Consider the following 26069-nt stretch of genomic DNA (forward strand, 5'->3'; position numbering starts at 1 on the left):
GACTTGGCATTTTCCCATAAGAGGCACACCCATTTTAATACCATGTATTTACCATTCCTGGAAATGTCTCATTAACTTCTGAAAATCTGTGAGCATGATATTTTTGGGCTACTGTAACACACCTCTTGGCAGTCACAGAAGGCAGTTTGGTTAATGCCTCATAATATCCATTTTTATTCTCAACATGAAGAAAGGCTCTCTATAGAAAATTGATGCAGTTTGCTCTGCTAATTTTCATGCTCATTCCAATTAATTTAACATGACCCAGATTTTCTTCCTCGGGCTCATCCTGACTAATTAGTAAGGCAACACCTAGAACAAGTTCTGTTTAATAACATTGAGGAACACTAGTTGTGAGTGATTTTGATGCTAATAAAGATATTCACTGATGGGACAGATATTTGATGTCAATTATAGTATGTAATTTAGAAGTCCCTATGTGCTGGATAGAGTATAGGAAGGCTGGCAAATCACTATGAGAGATAATGTTGTTGTTTTTTAAAAGATTTCCAAAGCACCTAGCTATCCTCAGGGACCAATTAGTTTATTTTTTTGGTACAACTAGTAGTATTGTCAACTAATTCCACAGTAATGGATGAGGTGGTGCTGCTAAGGAGTTAGTCTGTGAACCATCAAGGGTTAGGGCCCAAGCCTGCATTATTTACTGAACCTTATCACATCAGGGAGAAGCAATCATGGGTATCAGAAAGCAGTACTGGTTGAGGAGAAAAGGATGGCCTGCCCATCTCCTTGATTTAGCTTCTTCTTTCCTTTTCATTGTCCAGATGAATCAATTTTGTAAGAAATACAATAAATGGTGTTAAAAAAGAGGCCTCATTAGTGCTTGGTAAATGAATTCTGAATGCTGGTATTTCTTACTTCAGAAAAAAAGACCCCAGATCTGTGCTTCATGCCAGAATTCTTTCCCCCATTCTGACAGCTACAGAGAAATTGTACATCAAAATGTGTAGGGTTAATGCCTATGTAAGTGTCCTCATTGCACAGAGACTGGATGTAAACACAGGTCCTGAACCCTCAAAAAGCCATAGGGTTGTTCATGGTAAAGCATTTGACTAAAATGCTACCAATTGAAATTATCCACTTAGCTTTTTATACCTCATCCGCACCGACAGAAGGAAACAGAGTTGCGGCAGGTGAAGGGCAAGGTCCACAGAGTGTTTTATTATTGAGTTCATTTGGGGTAAAAACAGGAAACGCCAGATCTTAATTCTTATATGGTCTCTTTCAGGACAAATTCCCATTCCTGCCACAGAAATCAGATATGAATAAAGACTAGATGGGAATGTTGTCAAAACTTCAGAATTTTGATCAACCACAAATACAAAAATCTCTCCACAAATACAAAATACAAATACAAAACCTCCACAAATACAAAAGTAACTTCTTTACTGAACTTGTAGCACCAAGACTTGCATTTGCTCCTAAGAATGTAAATGGAAATATTATTTATCTGAAGGAGAAAAGAAGTAAGGTGTCCTTGCACATCTATTTTGATCACAAGTACTTATTTTCAAGAAACTGCATTCTGAGTATACTTAAGGATGTAAAGGAAGCATGTTCTATGGTATTTTAACTCTTTAAGATATGCATTTTGAGATGAAGAAGAGCTGGTAGAAACAATAACCATACGCAAATTTGAAAAAATGAAATGCTCATATGAGCTCAGGAGTGCATTGGCATGTTTGACTTTAAAAGTAGTAATGTATAACATTCACTTATCTAAGAGCAACCGCCAGGCACAATCAAAGGGAATATTATGTATTACTCTTAAAGCAGTTTTCAGTGAGAGCTGTGTTCCTTACTCATTTGAGCACTTTTGAAAATCCTTATCCCTAAAAGTCTGCTGAAGGTCACTTTGTGAGCCAATACAGAAAAGGGAATAGAATATCTTATACTAGATAATGTTCTAACACTATTAGTATCTCAGTTCTTAGTTGCTGCATAAATCACTGATGAGTTTGAGAAGCTGACTTAGTAAAATGCAGGTAAAAATATCTTAACTGTAAAATTTCAAAGGAGGGTTAATGTCTTTGAGGTAAATCTTAATTGATGAAATCCAATTTGCTTTTTCTGACTATCAAATCTTCTTGTTGGCATCATTTCATAATAACTATGAAGGGTTTTTAAGAGGAGAGGGGAAAAGAAGAAAGGTGGAGGGACTGCGCAAAATTTCTTCTAATACATAATGCGTTTAAACACTTTCCAGCCTGATGCCACTAACCAACTGAGAAACTGCTCTTATGAATAGTAAAGAATCAGAGATGACCACTTCTACGGTGATTCCTAGCTAGTGTCAGAACATGGCAATTCTGTTGTTCTGGGTCAGCAGTGAATACTTCACTCAAATGGTGCAAAGTCAGCTGGTTCTTAATTTTTTGTCTCCTCAAGAGTGCATTCAGTGACTTTATCACTGAGAAGAATGACTCCCCTGCCTAGTGTGATCAAGATCTGGAAATTTGCTGCATCAGCATATTTAACCTAGACTGCTACTTGATTGGTGGGGTTTAGATTTAATCTTATGGTACACATGCCAGTTCTGTAATGGGTTAGGTGAACAGCCTGTCTAGGGAGGAAACTCAGTTTTACCCATTTGCAACTGAAGAAAAATAAGTCTCTTAACTTGCCTAACTTTTCATCTGGGGTTCCTACACAGAGCCAACACTACCTCCTCTGGAGGAAGGAGCAGGCTGACGGGACTGCTCTGGACCCCAGCCCATTTTTCAGTAGGAAAAACTCAGTGACATGAGCCTAGGAAGACTTTGCAGGCACTGCGTATTTGTCTTTTGCAACACTTTCTGTTACAGTGAAGGACTTGAAATGAAGTTACAGGCTTCTGAACAGAAAAGTTAATCATCAGGTCTCAGAATGGGGGCCTGTGTTTCTTTGTTTTGTGCTGTGAGTTTTTAAGGAGATGGTGTAACAAGTCAGTGCCCTGTGGTTTGCTGTGTGTTATACTTCCCTATTTTCTAAATACATTTCATGGAAATATTTTGTCAGAAAGTTTTTCCCATGTTTCTACAAAATTACATGTTGCTCTCTCAGTTCATTTGGTCACTTAAAGCGGGTCCAAAGTAGCCTATGGGATAGTTGGCGTGTGGAGAGAGAAGCCTGGGGTCTCCCCGTCTTTTTCCCCTGGTCGTTACCACATCTTCCCAAAGCAATGCAGTAAAACTCTTAAGATGGAGAAAGCAAGTCGGTTGTAAGCCTTACCAACATCATAAAGACCTCATTTTGTCAGTCAGCTGAAGTTTTCTGACCAGAATTCCTGTGTCTGTATACTTGCTTCTTTTTCAGTTTGAAGCACGTGAATATTCTTAGACATATCTTTCATCACAGCTGAGACTCTTAAATGCTTACTCTTATAATCTGTAGCTGTCTGCTGAACTTAAAAGATGAAATATTTTAGGCCATGGCAGCAGCCATTTTTAAGCATCCAATACATATTGCAGATGAGCTGTATATAGCTTCCACTTTACCAATCAGGCTTTTCGGAAGAGAAGAACCCTGAAAAATGATCACTGAAAGTAAGTATGGGCAGATCCAAAGCACGTGTTTGTCAGCTGAAATAGTGTTCACCAACGTCAGTGGGCACTGGATCAAGTCCTTTGTCGTTAGTACCAGCTAGCATACTACTTATAAACAGTATTAGTTATGTTTCCAAGTACCTAACACAATATATTTAAAGTAGGGGGTTTAACTTAAACCTACAAAAGCAGACTGTTGGTGTTCCAACGTAACCCTTCACATTCTGGCATTTTCCAGACTGCCAGCCAAATGAACACTTTAGGAGGAGGTGCATATATATGTCCGCAGCACCCAGCGGGTTAATCCACCCTACTGTGCATAGGTGTTGGAGCTCTTATGGTATGTAAGATTTGCCAAGTTTGGAGTTGTTTTGTTTTGTTTTGTTTTTAAACTATGCATTCACAGCAAGCATCTTCTTGATGCTGCTCAGGTACTTGTGAATGCATATCAAGATGGTACTCTTATTTGTGTTTTATGTAACATACACATTTGTATACATTTTATCACCTGGAAAAGCTTTATAGTTCATTTTTACACTTTTCTGTTAAAACATCATTTTTTCTTTAAAGTATTCAGCCACCCTCCATTTTTTGTTATAAATCCTCAGACAGACTAATTTGCATTCTGGACTTGTGGCCTAACAAATGTCCTTTTTAATAACTGAAGTGTTTAAGTTAGCATCTTTCAGGAAATGTTACATTTCTAGTCCTTACTTTTTTTGGAAATGATTAAAAATTGCTATGAATGTGTACTCTTATACAATATTCCAGCTGGCACATTTTTTGTAGTTAAATAACTCTGAAAAGAGAGGTTTGTAATGTGAACACTACACTGACTCTTGCTGTACTAGTAGACACCAGCTTAAGCGATGTTTCCTAAACAAGCAGTTGTGTCCAACTGCACATTATTTAAGGGAAGACATTAAAATACCTCAGTTTGTAACTGAGTAACAATTGTAAGAAAAATTCAGATGCTCTGAAGGTTATTTTCCTTTTCAAAAAAATGCCATTTTATTCTTAAAGAAACTACATTAATATTTTAATGAAGAAGAACAGTACAGGATGTTAGACATCATCTACTTGTTAAGTTCTCCACATTCTGTTACCCCTATATACGAAAAGCAATTGCAAAACATTAAAGGTTAAATATTGATGAGATAATATTGAACTTAATTGGCTAACTTCAAGCACAGGAAGAATTTTAATTGAGCTTAGCTGTTTTGCCCACATTCTTTGACATTATTCTAATGACAAAAGTAACAGAATAACAAATAACAGGATAAGAAATAAGAAATGAAACTTAAAATCAAATATAGCTTTTTAGTGTATACCAACTTCTGTAAAGCTGATTGAGGAAACTAAAAACAATATCCCGGTTACAGCAATAGTGATAATGTAAATAGGGATAGAGATGGGGAAATAAAAAAAGAAAACAGACTCTTAAAGATGATGTGCTTCAGGCAAAAAAAAGAATGTTTTTTGGTTGCCCGATGTCTTTAATGACTTGTTGATTCTGAGTTTGCAGCTGGTATTCTTAACAGAATTATTACGAGAATGCTAAAAATATTTTTCTAAAAATATGTAAAAAACAGATTTGAAAAGAACTCCATTTAGTCTGCAGTACAAGGACATTTTGTGACAACTTTTAGTACGATGAAAAATTTAAACAGAATAACAGCTATTTACACTCACAGTTGAAAGTAATTACTGAAGCAGACAAAATACTTAAACCTAATTTAATAATGCTTTCCTTCAGCCTATGTGCCAAAAACTATGCATAAATTTCACAACTTGTGCTGAGAGGGGGGGAAAAACCAAGTTAAAACCATGTAGAAACAAGTGCATTGAACACTTTCCCAGTGAGGTACAAAGTGAATTTCACTTTTAAACAGAAGAGCATCATAAATCAGCATAAACCACAAGTTTTAATGAGTATGTCTCTTCTGGAATTGTGCAGTGCTTGCAGTTCTGTTTGAACAAGACAAGGATCTGGTCTTACACTCCTTACTCAGGCAAAACTGCTACTGACATTAATGATAATTTTGCTTGAGTAGAACAAAGTGTTTGATGGCAGTTATGCCAGCATAAGGGTGTGAGATTAGGATAAACGTGCAAAGAAGTACAACTTCAAATGCTGTACCTTTGACTTCTCAAGCTAGCATTTCCTCCAACTACAAGGATCTTAATTATAACATTTGCTGGTTCAAAGATTAACATTTAGCATTCTGGGAAAGACTTTCTGGACTTTAGTAACCTGATCGGCACGGTCTTCTTTTGGTCTCTGCCTTTTTCTGGTTCTTTGTATTGCAGGGGAGATGATAGTATCTGGCACATTCCTTGGATGACTTGAAGATAGCAGCCTTCTGTGTTTGGGGCTGAAAGATTGTGAACTCTGTGTTAGCAGAAATGCCACACAGGGGAGGTGAATAGAACATTAAAAAAGCTTTAGCTTTTGGTACTGCAGTGCAAGCAGAGTTGAATTTGAGAGCTGGGACTTAAGTGGACATTTGTCCCTGCTTTTTTCCTTAATAAAATCTGAGCGTTAACTGTGGATAAGGGCATTTGAGAGATCACTAAAAATGAATCATTAGAGTGCCCAGAAGAGCTTTATTATGATATACTATGGAGAACTTTAGAATATACTGTACAATTTTTATGTGCTTATCAGATGCATGTATGAGTTACTACTACAAAAGTAAATTGTTTTGTCCTTTGCTGCAGAAGCAAAGTAATTCACTGAATTAAAATGACGAAATAAAACTCTTCGGAAATTGGATCTATGTGGTCCTTTCTGGTGCTGTGTTCCCATCTAATTTTCGTTTGCCCCATGAAAGGCTATTGAGCAAAAAGCACAAGGTTTGACCAGAAACATTTGTTGTGCTTGTGTGTGTATTATGCACTTTGAAAAACCCTGATACAAATACTAAATCTGGAAAAAATCTTGGTGCAGAAATCCTGACTGACCAAACTCAGTAAAAAAATAAGTTAAAAAAAAAATTCCCAGACTGATATCAGGTTCCGGGACTGACTGCTTGCAGGTAGAGCCAAGAAAAGTCTTATAGTTTGGTTTGTTTGTCCCAGCAGCAATTAGATAGAAGGAATTATTCTGTTCCTGACATTCCACATGGATGTTGCTGCTGTCCAGTTAACCAGTGTGAAAATACCATGGAAAATAAATTATTAAACTATACTGTTATTACTAACTTGCCAGCTCCTGGGAAACAAATGCAGCCACATTTACATATGTGTCCATCTGTCTGTTTTTACACTTTATGTCTCCAGCCAGTGGGTGAAATTGTTTTAATCCAAGCTGCAGTCTGAGTTTTTTTCTTCTGATATTTTTGTGTGTGTGTGTATGGTATTTGTAGATGGGCATACATAGTCTTGATAGTAGCTAGTTCTGAATTGTTCTTTTAAGCAACCTAATCTATCTGGCTGTGGTAGTTTTAACTGGAGTAGGCAGCAGAGTTCTCCATGGATAATTTTCGTTAGTTAGCAGATTGTTACCATCTCAGTGTTGCTGAAATCCCTAATCTCAGGTCAGCGTGAAGCTGCAGTGGTTACAATCCCGTTGCCTGATGCAGTGTGAATGGAAGTGCTTTCTGTCAGAAACATGTGGTCTCTTCAGTGGAGAGCCTGCGTAAATCCTGTGTAAATAGAGGGAGGCTAACAAAGGATGAGCCCCTGCCGCTCAGAGCATTTGGAGCCATTTGGAGGCTGAATTTGCTAAATGCTGCTTATATCGCCTGAAAAGTTGAAGAGAAAGGAACATAAAATCCCTTCTTTTTTCTCTTTCTGCTCCTACCCTGGGGGGAGGGTGTTAAGGGCCAGAGAAGCCTGAGGTAAGCCTATGAAGACTGTTTTTTCAGTGCTCTTTTGAGTGTGAAAAAGGTGGCATGGGTCACTGTCCCCTCTTTAATGTCGGAAAACCCACACAGTTAGTAAATGTTGCATGTAAACTAAAGCATTTCATCCCTTCTCCTGCACTCCACGGCAGTGGGCCATGAACTAGTCGCTTGAAAATCGCAGAAAAATTTCACTTCAACATGTCTGGACAGTTTAGCACAGCAGGAACGTAAGAGAGATTGGTAATTAGCAGGTTTCTTTACTTTTCCCCTTGTCTTCATTGGAGCAATTTTCACCTGATGTGAAAAAATGTTGAATTATAATGTATAAACCACAACCCTACTGGCTATATAAAAGAGCTTAAAATGTAAAGCAGTGTTTATTAGCTTTCTCTTTAAAAAAAGCTAGAAAAACATATGTTGGCTTTTGAATTTAATCTCTGAGAACTCTCAGTTCGCTTCACAAATAAACATGAGCTTTAAAAACAGACAACAAAGGGCACACAAAGAAATCAGCCTTTTTTTCTTATTTTTGGACAGGAAAATAATAAAAAGGACAATGTGAAACATTACAGTTCTGCAAATAGTTTCTAAGATTTCAAACCAACAATTTTACAGCATGTAAAGATATAAGAATAATACATCTGACTAATGTATACATTCCTACCTTCAAGTAAATAATAAAATATCTGTACATGCCTTTTTTCAAAAGAAGACACATTAAGGAAGGTACCTACCCAGAAATAGAAAATGAACAGTTTTTATTCTCCCTCTTGTTGTAAATACACTTTAGATACCAGATACTATACAACACTTTCAGCCTTTAGCATATATTGCCAGACTGTAATAGGGACTTGTTACTGACTGAGAAACTATACTAAAATATGATTAGATTGAGTAGAACAGCTTTTTAGGTGAGATTTGATAGACAACTTAAGTTCTCTTCTTTCTCTTCCAATTTGACTTTGTAAAAATTGTCAATGCCTAGATTGTGTGAGATTTGTAGATGATCATCCTTACATTATCAGCCCAAAGAAATTGATGGAAAGCCCAAGGTCTTCCAAAAGAATAGCAGAAATTAGACTGGCTCTTTATCTCCTTCCTGCTGCCAGGAGAAGGGGCAGAGAATAAAATCTTTTTTTAATAAGAGACATTATAGTGCTATAAAGCTGAAGTCTTCCTCTGCCTTCTAATGCAGGTGTCCAACCTTTCTCTCTCTCCCAGATGCTCATAGAAACCTTCACAGGACACAGCACCACAAGACAGGTCTCTAAGAGACACAAAAGGGGAGGGGTTGCAGGGGGCTGCTCACAGCAGCTCACCTGAGGACATCCCCAAGCAGGGGACAAGCGATAGCTGAGTATGCAGGTCAGCCTGGCATGCCTATGTCATGCCTAAACAGCTTCTGATGCCAGCTTTCCTCTGGCAGTCAAGTAATTCAGTAACCAGCACACTTAACTGGTAGGGCGCTGCTGCTGATGGCACAGCTCTAAGTTAGGATGCCCACTTGAACAGTTTGCGCATTTCAGAGTCCCAGGTTTGCCATCCACAATCTAGCCTAATGCAGTTTCTCTTGGCAGTAAGATGGGGTTGATAAGTATTGCATCTGGGGTGTGAGGAGACTAAGTCAACTTCCATGAACCCTGGTCCTTCAGACGACAGAAAAGAAAAACAATCAGTGCTTCGTTCAAAGAGCTGTGATCTGCTGAAGCTGTAAGGCTAAATGCTTGATGATTTTAACAGGATGGAGTGGAGATAAGGAGTTCTCCTGAAAGGTCTTTGATTCTGGAACTGGCCTTCCCTCTCTATTAGTCCTTCTTACAGCACAGACTGTCTCACCTTCAAAACATACTCAAGCACTTCTCTTTTTTTCCAGCTTTTTGGCAGTGGTAACTGGTTAGATTTTAAAGGTTTTTCTCCAGTGGTGGTGTTATTGATCTTACTACTCGGTTGAACTTCCTTGTTAATAATGGTTTACAATACTTATGTCTCCAGATGGGCACATTATAAGCACAAACAAATACTTGAGGTGAGTATATGCATACATACAGATTGTCTCATGTTTTGCATGCCAACCTACATATTCCACTCCATCAAAATACTGGAACAAAAGATCATAGAGTAGTTTACTTAAAATCAGCATGTGCATTGGAGCTTTCCTTTTCAGAATCCACGCTTTTTTAATTTGTTGCATTATTTTTTAGTACAATGATGAAGTGCCTCTTTTTTCCCATTAGATATCCCTGCTCTTTTCTCTTTTTCTTTAGCATGGCAAACTATAAAGCTGTAGGGGAACTCTGATGATAAAGAAATTCAAACCCTGAGTCTCAAAATGTATTTTTCCAGATATCTCTTTTCTTTCTGCTCTATTTGTTATGATGGTAATAGAAACTATTTCTGGAGTTTGAATCTGGGCTGTTAACAGGTTTTTGTGCTTTGGCATGGCTGGGATTGCCTTTTCAGTTGCCATTTTGCTTAAACTGGGAATCTGTCATCTATCCTGTTCACAAATGACAAAAAGACTATTTGAGCAGCTTCTAAGCAGCACTAACTTCATCTCCTGCCTGTTCTTTGCTCTGTAACGAAGACAACCAAGAATGAGGGGTGGGATAACATAGAGAGTATGGAGGACTTCCCAAGAGGAAGTCACTGATAGGACTGGACAGGCTTTCGGTAGGACTGGACTATTTCCTGAAGAGTCCTTAACTGTATGTACACTGAGATCAGCAGGCTTGCCTAACCAAGGAAGTCAGTTTGCAGTAGGTTGAGACTGAAATTCCAGTGCAATGGAAACTCTAACTACTTGTTCCATATGTTTTAAATAAGAGGTGAACTGCTTTGCTTTCAAGCTAAAATAATCTACCTTGCTGGAAGAAATCCTCAGCGCATGCTAAGACTGTCTACACACAGAGCTAGTGTGGAAGGCTAAATTCCTGCTGCGTAAATAAGACTTGCATCTTCAATCTCCTCCACAAACCCTTCCCCTTGAAGAGAAAGCCTATAAAGAACCCCATTTGGGTTACTTTGCAAAGTTTCTTGTGTACTTTCTTCAGCTTTTATGGGAGTTATTGAGACTATTATATGGCATTGATATGATCTTAAAAAAAGTTGGGTAATACGCCTACTTCTCTGCTGGCTTGATCCTGTGCAGTCATTGATACCTCTACAGAGAGAGCACCACTTAAGAATTCTCCACTTTCCTAGAGCGATGATAGGGTTTTGCAGCCACTTGTACTCTTTGCACAAGAATAAATAAGTCAACAGTGTACAAAGCAGTAGAGAGTCAGCCTTCATTTTTTTGCTGCTGTGAGAAAGTCAGTGAGCCAAAAATTAGACTTAATTTCCTCACTATAAATTTGGGATAACTATGCTCAAATAATTGCAATCTCCAAAGAAGTTAGGATGTGACTCTGCACTTAGCAAAATCCTACCAAAATCAGCATGTGAACAATTTGCATAAATGGAACCATTAGTAATGATGGTCATACTAGGCCCCAAATGTTTTAAATTTGCCTTCCTTCCTGCAGTGGTTAGAAATACAGTTAATTCAATCTGAAGTCGAGTGAATTCTTAGGTCTGTTAATTTTATTTCACCTTTGGTGATTTTATTCTTCATTTAAAGTAACCTGTGTTTTATTTGGATAGAACACGTTAGGATCAGACCCTTCATAGCTAAGAAGTGAATCATTCCATCTTGGAAAAGTCATTTATGGGCAGCTTCTTCTATGACTTCTTTCTGCTAGAAACAGTCCCCCTAATGTGAGCAGCTGTAGTGCGATTAAAGAGGTGACAGTACAGCTTAACAGGATTGGGCCTGTAGTTCATCGGGAACAACAAATCTTACAGTGTGTATTCATGTTCTGAGGCAATTTGAAGGTATGATATTTGAATTTCCTTTCATGAGGTTATGGAACTGATTAAGGAAGCACTTGTCTCTTACTGTTTATACCACTGATTAAGGTGGAAAGACAATGGAAGCTTTAGCTGAACTTTCATCTCCTGGGCTGCTCTTAGTTTTTTAAAACAAGGATATTCACAACCTCTCCAAAAGGTCTAAACACTGTTTCAGCATTTAGGTGAGTCCTGCTAAGCGTACTCACAAACAAGAGAGCGTGTGTATAAAGAGAAATAGGAATTTGTCCATATATAGAGTGAACCAATGCGTCTGTAGTTTGAAAAGATGGTGTGGAAAGGAAGTTTTATAGCTACGTGCATTCTGTGCATACACACATAGGTTTTACATAAAGAGACAAAGATATCTTTATCCATCCGACAGATAGACAAACAGACTGACTGACTTCAAACTTGCACTTTCAGTACAGATTTTTTCCCCCCATCTCCGGGTACTGCTTTTCAAAATTGCCTGAGGCTACAGTACAGCACCTCAGATCCCCAAGGCCCATTGCCTGGCTCCTAATAGCCACTCTCCATCTGTGTCACATGAACAGCTGATGAGATAGCTCCAGTGTCTGTGTTTTGGAGAGCATATCCACCCAGGTTAAAATGCTGGGGTTGCCAGGGAGCAGTCAGAAGCCATTAGTGTTTGTGAGAATTTGCCTTGCAGCAGTTCCTTGGCATAGTGGAAAGTGTGTGTGTGTGTGCGCGCGCGCGTGTGCGAGAGGGATGGGGTGGAGTATGTGAGGGGGAGAGGGGGGGATGGAGAGGAGCACTTTCTAAATAACCAGCATCTTACAAAAGTGAACAGTTGGTTACAGTATATAGGGCTACCATAATCTCTTTGATTAGTTTGCTGTGATTTGACTCTCCTTTCCCTATCTTTAACAGAAACAAGCAAAAAAGAAAAAAGGCATGAGAAGGAGAGAGCAGTGACTTAAGGGTCTTGCTCTGGTGTTTGGGCAGATGGAAAGGAGCTGCTCTGCCTTGGGGCAGGGTGGTTGTAATGAAGTGGCCTGTCAGTCTGTAAATAGTGAGGGTCATCTTTTCCATGTGATGGAGGGTATCACATTGCAGTGAAAATGGAAATGTCAATAAAATTAATCTGCCAGCTCTTTGCTGTGGCTTTTTCTGTCTCTCTGGTCCATGAGGGTTGGTTTTTCAGAGGGGAGGCAGTGCAAGAAGGGTGATCTGCCACAGGAGGGGCAGATAGAGCTGAAATGCAAGTTTCGAAACAAATGGGCTGTATGCAGCAGCAACGTATTTGGTTTAGTAGCACTACAGAGCTAGACAAGACTATAGGAATTAGCTTGTGGATCTATAGCATTCCTCAGGAAGCTATGGAGCGTCTAGCTCAGGCTACATTGAGCACAGAGTTTATTGTTTTAGGCTTTCTTGGACAAGGTTTTTACTTAGCATGGGATTTATGGCATTTACTGCTAATGAATGTCTATTCTTAAATTACAAAAACCACCGTCTCAGCACAATTCCCAGATGTCCTTCCAGGACCTCGGCTTCTTAAACACCAGCAGGGAGCATAAACTCTCCACTTCTCTGTTTTCCTCTTTCGTGTGGCTCCGGGCTAATGATGTGTAAGGAAAACACAGCAATCTATAAAGTCTCAGTGCTGTCCCAGTATTCTTCATTTATTTTGCATTTGATTATGCCACAAGTCGGATCTTGTTTCTTTCCTTTTTTAAAGTTATTAGTTCAAATATTAATGTAGGAATATGGCATATATTGCTACTCTTGATTGATGCCTTCCCAAAAACAGGAAGACGTGCTCGTATGAATTTTAAGAAAGTAGGGGTCCTGCAATGCCTTGCCAGAAGAGTTTTTCAGATACATAATTTAGATGCCCTCCAGGCAGGCTTTCAAGGCATTTTTGCTGGAGGGCAAGAAAAAATAACTATGACTGTTAAAAGTAAATGATTTTTGCTAATGCACAATTAATGCCAGGGAAAAGCACAGAAGAGAAAGATATTGATGAAAAGTTCTGATTAAGTGAGAGCTCTACCTTGATGTGCATCTTTTCTTTTTTAATGACAATAATCAATGATGCAGAGATGTAGAAGTTTTTATGTCATGCAAATGCTATGTGCGGGGTCACACTAGGTGTACGTGTTTGTGCCTGTGTATGTATGTGTGTTGGGAGGCGATAGTTACGGGGAGGGGCTCTATGACAGTGTGTTATGTGCACTGAAGAGTGACACAGTTACTGCCACCTATGCAGAGGGCCTGGAATATATAGACTACAGAACATTTAACTTGATTACTTACAGTATATATTCAGAATGGTTGTAGGGATGCATTTACAGTGAATGGGTTTTCTTGTGGCAGGTTTTCCCACATTGAATCCCATAATTGACAAAGAGCTATTGCACGATGTCAAGCACACAATTATAATTGAATTAATGATATATGCATGCATGAGACACAAAATTAGTATTTGGAGAGACATGGCTTCTAATTTTTACATATTCGTAACAGCACTCGTATTTAATGAGAAACTGTATGTGCCTGATGTTCTGTCAAATCAAAATAAAACTGTAGTAGTATCTTGGAAATTATTGCTACCTTTTGGCTGCTCTACTTTGTTTATTATATGTCCCCTTCCTCCTGTTTTTCTCTTTACTATAGGAGATGGTTTAGACAACAGTGTAGCCTCACCTGGTACAGGGGATGACGATGACCCAGACAAGGACAAAAAACGTCAGAAGAAAAGAGGCATTTTCCCCAAAGTAGCAACAAATATCATGAGAGCATGGCTTTTCCAGCATCTCACAGTAAGTGGTGCCCAAAAACAAAATAGATTTCTATTCATGTGCCTAATGAGGTTTATTCATCGTTACTAGAAATCAATTGCCCCCATAATTTTCTGGAGGATTATTAAGGCTCAATTATCACTTGCATTTTTTTTCTAGATTTTTTTTTCCTGGCTCTTGGAATCATGACAAATCTGAAAAAAAACCCTATATATAGAGAGAAAGAGAGAGAGAGAGAGAGAGAGGGAGAGAGAGAGAGAGGGAGAGAGAGAGTACAAGGTCTTATCACGGAACAACACCTACAGATAAAGTAACCATTTTTTGCTTTGAACTATTCAAAATGTTCCTAAAGATAAAAAAGAGGCTTTCTTGCTTTAGCATATACAAAGCTTTGCCTTCTGGATTCTTTATTGTTGGCCTCTGTTTACACAAACCTCATATGTATTTGGCGGAAGAGAGAACCCCAATCTGTGTATTCTGACATATACTGTGGGATGCAAGAGAAGTCAAAGCAGCAGCTTGCAAACTTGTCATATGTTACTTTTGGTGAGAAATACAGAAGGCTTACAGGTTCCCTAATTCTTCAATTGTGTAACAGAGAAAATAAGCACCTTTTAGTTTTTCTCCAAGTCCATTATCTTAAAAGCTAGCCATATTCACATTTGGGGGAGAGAGATTAAATACGTGAAAAAGCAATGCTTTTACTAACAGTCTATCTTTATCCTCCTGTTTGCAATTGGTTTTATGTGTTGGTGTTCTGTTGACTGTTACAGCTTCATTTAGGCATCAAAATACCGTTCTACAGAAAAAACTAGTAACACTCTTTGTAGTTTACTTCATGTAGGAATTAATGGAAACTGGTGAAATTATCAACTGATTTTCATCGTCTTCTCACTGTAAAATCATTTCTCACTTAATCAGGCTTAAAATGGTAACAGTGTTTTTAACTACCTCTTCTTCTACCAAAGTTTTATACATTTCCAAGGTAGCTGATGTTAGTCACAGTGTCATGATTTGAGGACAAGGTACCCATTTTATTTATGATGGGGACTATCGAACTGCTCTGCTAGCAGCACAGCTAAAGCGGGGAGCAATAGATCCACATTTCTAAACCATCATTTTGATGTAAGGACATTAGTAGCAAACTAAGGTGCATTGATCTGGCCTGTGGGGTCAGGATTAGCTGGAATAGCCAGTGTCTCTGCTGGAGTAGTGGTTATTCTTGCCTCCCAGCTATGGCCATTTCAAAGGTCAGGTGCCCTGTACCCACTTGGCTCAGAGGAATTAGACAGAACATGAGTCTCTGGGCTGATTACTTAACCAAAGACAAAATAATGAGTCCTAAGCAAATACTGACTAATTGAAAGGGCTGTAAATCCATTACATATTGGTCAGGGATAATCAGGAGTATTTAATCACTTTTATCTATTCAGGAGCACTGAAGCTGCAACAGCAAAGCCCTGAACCTTGCCATGTGCTTATTATTCTCATCATTATCAAAATTACTTCACAGCTGTTCTTTGCTACATCACCTCAGCTGGAGATTTACTAACCTGTAAAATGTTTTTAATTTGGAAGTCGAGTGAGTGAGAGTGGAGGTTTTTTTATTTAGCTGTAGGGTATCTTTAGAGGAGCAGTACAGGGAGACAGCAAAAAAGCAGGGACACAAATAAGCCAGTTTCTTTTGTACATGTCTCTGTTAACTCTGTTTCCTTTTATGAAGTTCGTGATATCTTGGTTTTTCTGCCTGCCTTTCTTCCTTGTGTGCTCCTTGAAAGCATTCAACACATGCTTATTAAACAGTCAACTGCCTCTCACTTCTCTTGAGGAAAATCCTCCTGGCTTTTTGAAATCCCCTTTCCTTGTTTCTATCCCTTCCCTTCTGACGCTCTTCATTCTACATGAATTGAGGAAATTCACCATCTCTGGTGAGGATGGCCTTGCAAAAATCAAATTAAATGAGCACCAAAAAGCCCCAAACCTTTTACCTTCCAAGCTTTAATGAGTTTGCAGGTGTTGAAAGATTTACTGTGCTGTAATTCTCAGACCTGAAAACTGATAATGGAGACCCCTGACCAGTGCAATGTAAATTCAGAAAGATCCTTGCCATAAACACATGCAGAGAAGGAAGAGAACTCCTTTCTTTCAAAGATCTCACACTTTTTCTCAAATTAGCTTGTCCATTCAAAGTGCAACACTGGCTGAGCCAGAACGAGGGAATCTGTGATGTACAATTTTATTGTTTCAAGTAAATATCTTTACAATGGCAGTCCATGATTCAATGTACATTCCTTCATTACTACTCTAACCTTATTTCAGATTGATTTGTTCCTCCTTTGTGCTGTATGACCTGTTCTTGTATTACAATAATCCCCTGATGTACCCTTTTTTCTCCTTTTTTTAAAGAAACTAATTGAATTATCTCATTATTTTAATTTGTTAAGCAAATGTATTTTACATCTCAGGATGTGTTCTTAAAGAAGGAGCTGCTTAGGCTTTGCCCCCTGAATGGGCCATTGGTACATTTTGACATTCATGCATTCATTAAGGAAAGGAACATAAAAGAGCTCTGGTTGTATTTTTTTTTCAAACACCCAACCAGCATGGAGCAACTTTTCCATAAGCCACAGGGGTCTCTCCACATATGTTCTCAACTGCAAGCCATTGTCACCTATTCTGAATACCTCAGAAGGACAAATAAAATACTAAAGGCCAACTGTAGCAATTGTTAGCTCTTAGTCTCAATATGACAAAAATCATTAACCTCTGGTTTTCCTGGAAGAAGCAGCAGTGGCAGTCCATCTCTTATGGTGTTGATTAAGCTTGAAATTCCTTTAGACTGTCAGGTTCAAAGAGAGTAATTCAGTTCTGCCTAAATATATTTATTTATGATTTTAAATAAAATGCTGTTTTATAATGCAATATTCAATCATTTTACAAATTCTTAAGGTAACTGATTTTAAAAATGAGTTGCTTAAGTGTTTTTTTTTGGAGAGACGGGTGCTTGAACTCTGATGTAGAATTAATGTATCTGACGGGCTGTGTCTTTCAAAACCATTTCTGTCCCCTATCACCTCTTCCATTTTGCAGTAACTTTAATTATATTAGAAAAAGAATACGCATGCATGTTTTCGTTGCTGGAAATCAAATGCAAGGAGTGGGAGCTTCTGTCATGTTCTTGTTCAGTTATTGAGCTCTGTCTTATATTTGGAATTACAACTCTACCGGAAAATGAAAGATCTGAGGATGAATTGGTTGGCAATGTGTATGCTTTTTCTGGATAATGTCCAGTGTTTAAGAAAGTAGAGGAAATCCTAGTCTGGTAGTATAAGCTTTTCAATAGTACATAAAGATTATGACATCAGAAAGGTAAACCTGACATTAAGGCTGTTTTTATTTGAGTTCAAAGGTGGTTAAAGAAAAGAAACAGCAAGAAATCCGACCCAAGCCGAGAGTTTATTCATAGCTTTGGAAGACTCCTTTCCCTCCATGCCAAGGAGTCCTTAGTACACTCAATTAGCCTCTCAGACATCTCTGCTTTCCTCTTTCAAGTGCTCCCCTATTTGCCCTGCAAAGAACATATTTGATCATGAAATGAAAACAGGAAGTGCTCAAATGTATAGACACCTCTAGCTTACACCAATGTTGAGATTAGGATTTCTTACTTGCAACTATACAGAGCCCAGTCCCTCCACACTCCCCCACCTCTGTGCCCTTTCAAAGGGGAGAGGACCTTTAAAAATATATGTACATAATCAGAAGAGAACCAAATCATAAAGGAAGTAATTATACCATTCTATGGACTTGTACCTCTGGTAGTTCAGCCCTTCCTGTAGCACAGTGTATCAAGAACTACACTTTCAACATTTTTCCCCTTATTTTACGGAACTGGTAGAACAGAGGTGCATTTATTTCATGACACTTATAGGGAGAGATAACCTTTGTTAAAATTCTATTTTGGTTGTTTCTTTTATTGCAGTCTGTAAGAAGATGTATATTTTAACTAAAATAACCAGAAATAGCAATGGTAGCATGCAAACTAAACATTTTATATGACTGTGCCGGATTCTCAGCCGACAGTATTTGGCATAGCTCCCCTGAAGTCAGTGGAGCTGAGCTGCTTTTTTGCTAGTTGAAGTTCTGTCTCCTAAAAGTTATTTGAACAGTGTCATTTTAGCCTGATTTCCACAGTCTCCTGGCTAAAAATCTTGCTGTTTACACAGTCTTGTAGAGTGGATTTTGGTTTCATCTACCTCAGTGTCAGGCTAGAATAAGTTCTGATGGAATGTGTTAAAATGACTTAATCACAGTTTTTGTACTTATCTGAATGAATCTTCCTAACTTGCAGTATTCAGATGGCCAGACTGGATAATATGAATAATCTTACCAAAACAGATCTTTTTTTCTAGATTTATGTGGGTGTATCCGATAATATAATGTATCTGTATGTTTTTTTTTTTTAATGAATGGCTCACCAAGCCTTTTATACAGGCAGCTATTGTATGTATTCATTAGCCTTAATTGTAGAGATGAAAGTCTCCAGCCAAAGCCAACACTGGCATGTGGGGGCAAACTTGCAAAACAGTTGAAACCATCCCACATTCGTAAATATCTCCTCCCCATCCTGATTTTAGTATTAATACCTAAGGGAGGGTTAGCATTCCAAGCTAATGCTGCTGCACTCCAAGCTGAATGGCTTCCTTTTATATAAAACAGTAGAGGAACAGCTTTCCTCAGAGTTCTGCTGCAGGAAAGGCATTCCTCTGTAGTTGTTTTTGCTGCACTTCAAAAAAAATCTCAAAAATCAAAAGACCTTAGTCCAGTTAAAATGGTGACCTGAAGGCTAGGAGACTCAAGAAAATAAAGGAATGTAAAAGTATTCTGATGAATTTTAGGGTTCATGTAGGACCAAGCTGTAACGTGTTATATGCTCCCAGAGTACACTGAGGGGATGGATGATGTCCTCTGATTCTCCTGTAAAACTACCTGCATGTGAGTTCACACGGCTGCTGTTTCTGCTTTCATGCATCATGTAGTCAGAGAGCTGGAGGAGCCTTATTCCACGTCTGCTTTCTAGGGTAGTGCTGACTGTGTGCTGATTATAGCACTGAGTTTGTGGCTAAGTGACAAGTTATTTGCTGGTGTGGGACAGACCTCCCATACTGTACATACATAGTTAGAATCCCCTTCTGCAAAATGTAATTGCACCCATTTTTCAGCTGGGTAAATTTTGTGAGGAAAGTTTAAATGACTTGACTCAAGTTCTTGAGAAGAATGCTATCTGAATGTTAACGTCCCATGCCGAGTGGTCCTGTAGTCCTCAAGGTTATGGAGCTGTGTATCTTTGTACCTGAAAGTTGTGTTGGTTGCTCACCAGAAGAGCTAGCACAGTGGGAGAGAGCGGGCAGCTGCTGTTAGCATTCATTGTCGTTGCTGGCAGTAGTGGTGGTGCTGCCCAGTGTTACCGGCGTCCCACTCCTGTCCTGCCTGCAGGCAGTGCAGTGGCATCAGTGACAGCCTGGGCAGAGGGAGCATAGAACGAAATGGGGAATTTCTGTCAAAATGTTACTTCTGATCACAGTCCCCAAAGTTTAATCCTCTGACAACTTGCAGTCCTCAGCTATGAAATTTGTTTCAAAGCTTCAAGTTTAGTAATAGACTGCACATTCATATACCTTTTAACTGCTGCAATCTTAAAAGAAAAGAGCTGAAATGGGGTGGGGGTGGGGCTTTGTTTGTTTTAAAAATGGAATCTGAGATTAGATCTGACATTTCTACATCCACCCCCTACAGAAAAGGGAATCCAGGGTCATGGGGTGTGTGGGCCTCAAAAGCTAGCTTTGTCTCTGAGTGGTTAATCTAATCATTGTTACATAGACATCTGTTATTTCTTCTGAAAAATTGATGCTTTTGTGACACAATGATCCATCTATTTAGTACAACAGCCTGAGTAATTAAATTAAAAAAAGAATATTTTTGCTAGCGCATGTATTATAAAACTGCCATACCTCCTTGTACTAGCAAAAAACGCAGGAAGAAACAGGGAGGGAGAGAGAGAGAAGCAGAGAGAGAGGGAGAGAGAAACAGAGAGAGTTTTGAGCTCTGCATTGTTTTCTGCTAGCTTGAGGAAAACATCTGTGAATTGTTTGAACTGAACCTTACTAGGGACTGTCTGAATCTGTGTCATCTCTGTTTAATTTCAGGAAATGATGTCACAGTGCATTAAATAACAATGCTACGTGATTTATGTTTACTTGTACATGCTGGCCTAAGCACTTCTGTTACACGGCAGTGTTTTCAATTAACTGTAAGCTTTCAGTTTAAAAAATATATTCCATAATGCTTTTTTGGATATGGGTATTGGGAGGCCGGGTATTTTCGGGGTCACCAAGGTTCAGGGCTGTCTAAGGGCTCTAGGTCCATTTGTCATGTGCTTATTTGTAGTTGGGACTGGATGTCAGCACTCTCGTCACCCATGGCAACCTCCAGGACTGTTGGATTGTTACAAAGCATGTCTGTGGAAGAAAAACTAAATATTCCGAACCAATCAGTCAAAAGACCTATTAGATAGTTATAGTGAGGCCTGCATACTGTAGCTTCTGCCTTTATCAAACTTTCTGCACTCCCCCTTCTTCTGTAAAAGAATAGAGGACATAAGTCAATTCTGTCTGCCATCTGTCGCCTTTTTAGCTGTTCCTCAAATTAAAGAGACAGTCCAAAATTTAAATAATCTGATAGAATCATAGAAAGCTCATGTGTAAATTATTACATTTGCATTTGATTTTTAACTTCTTATTTTATTTTGAAGGGAGATCTTTATTGTACTTTTTTGGGAGATCAAAATATGTTGTGTGTTTCTGCTTCAAAAATAGCATTCTGAGAAATATTGGATTTGCAGTGTCACAGAGTTGTTATCTAATAAGATTCCAAGTTATATATAGGGTGAAATTCACACACGCATACACACATCAAACAATCCAAGCATTGAGAATCCGGCAAGGGACAAGAAAATGAAATGCACCGCCCTTCCCTGTTGGCTGTCTTTTCCCCTTCTTCCTCTTTCTTTCTCCTAATCCTTGCTGGGGCTGCAGGGAAGTCCTTTCACAGTGCTATGAGGATGATTTAGGCTCTTGAGCCTACCTAACGGACCTTTTCCAGGCCTGCCGTAACAGTTTTTCGCACCACTCTGTCGGATGTCAGCTAGTTATGCTTTACCTTTGCCTGGCTTTTTTAACTGCCCTGCCAGCTTTTTTTGCCTCCTCCTCCTCCTCCTCCTCCTCCTCATGAGCAGCAGCACAATGCGTCGCCGGTGCTGAGGGAGCTTTGCTCACTCGCTCTGCAGTGAGGTGAATTTCATTCATGTGGCGTGTGAGGTCAGTCACTGCCAAACCATCCCATAACACGGCTACATGGGGCAAGCAAACATTACTTCTCAATTTAATGATTTACCTGCTATTTTCAAACAGGGAATTACTAAGTAGAGAGTATAACTAAAAGCATGTGCATGATTTTAATTGAGCCTTGGTTAAAAAGCCTCAACTGAGCAAGCTAAATGTGGCCTAGCAAAAGATAGGATCAGACACCAGTGTTTTCTGGTTGTTATTGTTGGATTACAAAGCCTTGCAGAGTCAGTACAGGCATTAAGTGAAAAGAAAAAAAGAAAGAATATGAAAGTCCCAGCAATGAAATCCTTAAAAGAATTGAAACAAGAAAATAGTGACAAGATTTTACTAATATAGAACTGAGGCTTTGAGGCTTGCAAGGTAAGAGGGGATTTAACTAAATCATATGCAAATATAAATAGTGTTTAAAAACTCCAAGAATGCTGCTCTAATGCTGTGCAATACAGTCTTTGAAAATTAAGATCATAGTCAAGTAGAGGTGAGAATTCTTTTTACTATCTTGAAGGTCCATGTCTTTCAACACATGTCATTAGAAAAGTCATATATTTCTCTACAGTGGGTATATGTGAGTATATGTATATATAAAATATACTTTTAGCAGAAAAGTGATTGCTGCTGTTTGTGCAAAGTGATACTGCCTCTCAGTTTTGCCTCAGGACATGTTTATTTAAGGCCTTCCTTTCAAGATCCATGAGCAGAGTAATTGGCTTTAAAGGGGTTTTCTGTAAAATTAGAGTTATACTGTAAAAAATGTGTATTTCTGCCATCTACTCACACAGTTCCAAAACTGCTGTGAAATGGAGATGTCAATTCTCATTGCTGCCTAATGAAAAGAGTAATTTATGGCAAACAATATTACTTTTGGTGCTGTGGAGTTTGCCTTGAGTTAGAATACTGTGCGTTATGTATTTTAGAGTTGATCGGCTGCAGTTGTTTGTAGTATCCAAAGCAATCATTGGCACCTTTAAAGATTTATTATTGTCTTTAAGCATAATGGCAATACAGTTTTCATGCTTTTACATTTGCTATTTTTGTTTTTAACTGCTAGCCCCAAATCTGCCAGAACTAATTTCAGTTGTTTTGTCTAATACTGGATGATAGGTTGTCAAGTGACTCGATAAAGGCATAAAGATTTTTTTTAATCTTGGTTTTACCTTTTTATGATGGCATTTGAAAACACGTACTTTATTGGTAGCAGTTGACTACTTACATCCATAAAATGTTTAACATCTCTTGACATCCTATTACAATCGCAGCGCAGTGGATCAGAGTAGCTAAGTAAAAATCAGAAAATATTTTAGTTAAAAAAATCTGTATATATTTATTCGTATAACACTATAGAAATTTCTCTGTCATCTGGATCAAGCTTTTATTTGGTCTGAAGTACATTTTAAAGTGAGAGCTCAATATTCTAAAGTGGAAAATGCATTTGACTAAGTTGAATAGTGATGGGAAAACTCCTGTTCACTTTCTTAGTGTACACTAAGTATATAAAAAGAATAGCTTTTTTGTAAGATGATGGTGCAGTCTAGACTACTTTGAAGCTTGTTGTACCAATTAAAAAAAAAGAAGACACAATATAAGATGCATTATTTGTTGATATTCTGTGAACTTAATATGAATCTTTAAAAAAGCAGTTCTCTTTTCTCCCAGGTAAGGTCAAAAATGCAGGTTTAATTTCACTGTGTTCAAATATTTGCAGATAATTCACTTATTACTGCCTACCAATGTTTGCCTTTTAATCTTGCTACCATTAATTCTAATGGGAACTCTGATCCCTTTAAAAAGTTGGATAACATCAGAGATGAAACAGTGAAGTTATGATGGGAGACAGACAAATAAGCACAATTTTGCATCCTAATAAGCATTAATTATTACTCTTTATGCATAAAGTATACTTAGATGATCTTTCAATGGGGTCTTTCAGTGACCCCATATCTTATGATAGAAAATCATATTTCTTTACTGCTTGGCTATTTGTCATATCCTACCTTCTAGCTGAGTCCTTCACTATGTTCTCAGGGTACTTTACCAAAAGCAAGCTCAGGCAAGGGTGGCAAAATTTCATTTCAATTTCTAGCTGTGGCTGTCGCCAGACTCTGTGCCTCAGTTTCCCTGTAGAAACAGTAGAACTGTTGAACAGTAGGACAGATGGTGACTGCTTTTCAGAGTGCTTTTGATATTTACAGATGAAAAACTCTGCATGAGACCTGAGTCTTATACTTAGCACCAGCTGAATTAGAGGCCTGCACTTTTATTGTGGTTTTATCCTGCTGTTGAACTGGTGTGGTAGTCATGCAATGCTATGTCTTGTACAAATACTTGAACTTTGTACACTTCGAAAGTTCAGGATGATTTGTCCTTTGTGACGGAGCATTTAATATGAAGTTAAGAGTGTTATGTTTTTTTCTGGTCTACCCTGAAGATGACAGCATTTGATTGCTTCATGCTACTTCAGCACAAGTGGCTCAGGCTTGGGTTATTTTTGTTTATCAGGTTCTTTCCTTGCTGGTGACCTGAAGTGGTGACTATTACATGCAAATGGTATCAAATATCTTTCCCAGAATGTAGCAAGAGAAAGAGCCTTGGACATAAACTCCTGGCCCAAGGGCAAGAGCCAGAATAAAGGGAGTGCAATAGTATCAACAAATGCATCTTTGTGCTTCAAGAAGTCACTAGTGGATTTTCTCCTCCTCAACAGCCTGGGGAGTTTCCTGAAGTGAAATAGGACTTTGGCAGCTTTCCAGCCAGTCCCGATCCTTCTGCTGCCTCTTTTGGTTCATCCAGGTGTTTCCCACTTGTGCATTCCCCAGTGTTTGCTTTAAGAAATGGGAAGCAGGAGGGTGACCCAGAGTGAAGAGCAAGGGACAGAAAGGCTGCTGCAAAGTCCCTGATTCGGAAGCTCCTGGGCTATGAAGGAGCACATGCAGACAGCTGACAGCTGTTTTGATATTCCAGAAATGGAAGCAGATCTTATTCAGGAGTGTAGGAGGTGAAATAGTGAAAAAGGTCACGATATGTCTGATAACAACAGGGAGAAGGAGCATTATGTGGTCAGCAAAGTGACAGGTATATTTGGGGCAGTCAGCAAAGGGAATAGGAATGGTGTCAGTCTTAAAATGCAAAGAAGGTTGCTAGTTTGAATGATCACCTCAAAATCTGTGGGTACTTTAAGGATGCTTTAATTTCAACTGAAAAGGGGTGTTCTGATGATCTTTTCCAGACATAAGGTAGGAAATGAAATGGAAACATAAGTGAAAACAGGTAATTGTTGTGAACAACCAAAACTGAAAAAAAATCATTTAATTTACTTCTCCCCTCCGTCCTCCTTTACTGCTTCGGTCTGTTACTTGGTCTGTCTCTTTCCAATGCTGTTTCTTCCAATTCCACGCAGACATTTTAATGTCTCTTAGGAAAGAAAGGTACTTCCTGAGTTGATATGAACTTTTCTGTGGATGGTGGGATGAGCTGCAGTGCTTTAGAACAATCTTAAGACACATACATTGTTCCACATAGTATTCCTACTTACATCTCTGTTTTAAACAACCTACTTTGTACGCGTGTGCTGTGTGGTGGCTGTTAGATGCCAAGCAAACACTTCTCAGACCAGAAAAATCACAGTACTTAGTGCCTATCTATCCTAGGCATTTGCAGAAAATCACTACTATAATTAATCTTAGCTGTCCTGGCTCTGTGAAACCTGAACTTACATCCCACAGTGCTCTTCAATGCAAACAAACTTCAAAGAGAAAAGCCCTTGCCTCTTTCTCTCTGTTTTTTCCCCCAAGCACTGTCCATTTAGAGAACAGTAATGTTTGTGAGGGAGTTTAAATCCCACTACGACCCCCCGCAAAACTATATATGTGCAGTAGGAGAATAAAATATCTACAAACAAACAAGACTGTGGTGTTTTGCCAGCATGGATATGAATAAGTGTAACTCTAGAGCTGTTAAACTATCCCAGGTTTAGCTCCTGAGATCTGAATCCTACTCAAAGCCCAAGCTGAAAATATAGGATACTGTACTCTCTCACTTGATAATGCTGTAATATCCTCTGCTGCCTCCTGAACAAGCGCTGTAGCAAACTTCTTGCTGAGGCTGAAAACTCTTTCAAACAAGGCCTCAGGGCTCATGAGCTTTCTGCTCAGTGCCTTGTAGGCTCAGTCTGCGAAGAGGCATCTAGCCTAAAAGAGGCCAAATATCACACAACTGAGCTGGTGGGAAATTCAAACTGTTCTAAGCAAAGAAGTCAATAGAGCTGCTGTACCGAGAGGTAATGTTCAGCGTGAGATCACTGTGTTATGATCTCATGCTGAACATCAGGACTGTTTTTTCCTGATGATTATGAAACTAGCCTGAGGCCTGTCTGGTAAGAGCCTGTAAGAAAGATATAGAAGGATGTTTGGAGAGCCAGGACTATCAGGGCCTTTATTCCCCCAAAAGTGTAACAGAGACTGAAAGAAGATGAGAGAATTATGAGCTGTATTGTTATTTTCAGTGCTCTCCCCCTCCATCCCAAAAATATAAGATCTAGACATACACAGAGACTCTGCATACTGAATCAGTGAATAAGTAAGGCTACAAACAGGAAGATAAATTACTTTGGGGGAGCAAAGT

At 38.7% G+C, this 26069-nt stretch overlaps 1 protein-coding gene across 2 annotated transcripts in view; it reads left to right on the plus strand.

Annotated features, from left to right (window-relative positions):
• Positions 1-26069, plus strand: part of MEIS2 (Meis homeobox 2) — a 172178-nt gene that overhangs the window by 37841 nt on the left and 108268 nt on the right. For both annotated transcript variants that reach the window (XM_067296650.1, XM_067296649.1), the window contains exon 8: positions 13925-14070. In XM_067296650.1, coding sequence (XP_067152751.1) covers positions 13925-14070 — 146 coding nt within the window. The remainder of the gene's footprint in view (positions 1-13924; positions 14071-26069) is intronic.

The sequence above is a fragment of the Apteryx mantelli genome, chromosome 4 (genome assembly GCF_036417845.1).
Source record: "Apteryx mantelli isolate bAptMan1 chromosome 4, bAptMan1.hap1, whole genome shotgun sequence".
Lineage (NCBI taxonomy): Eukaryota > Metazoa > Chordata > Aves > Apterygiformes > Apterygidae > Apteryx > Apteryx mantelli.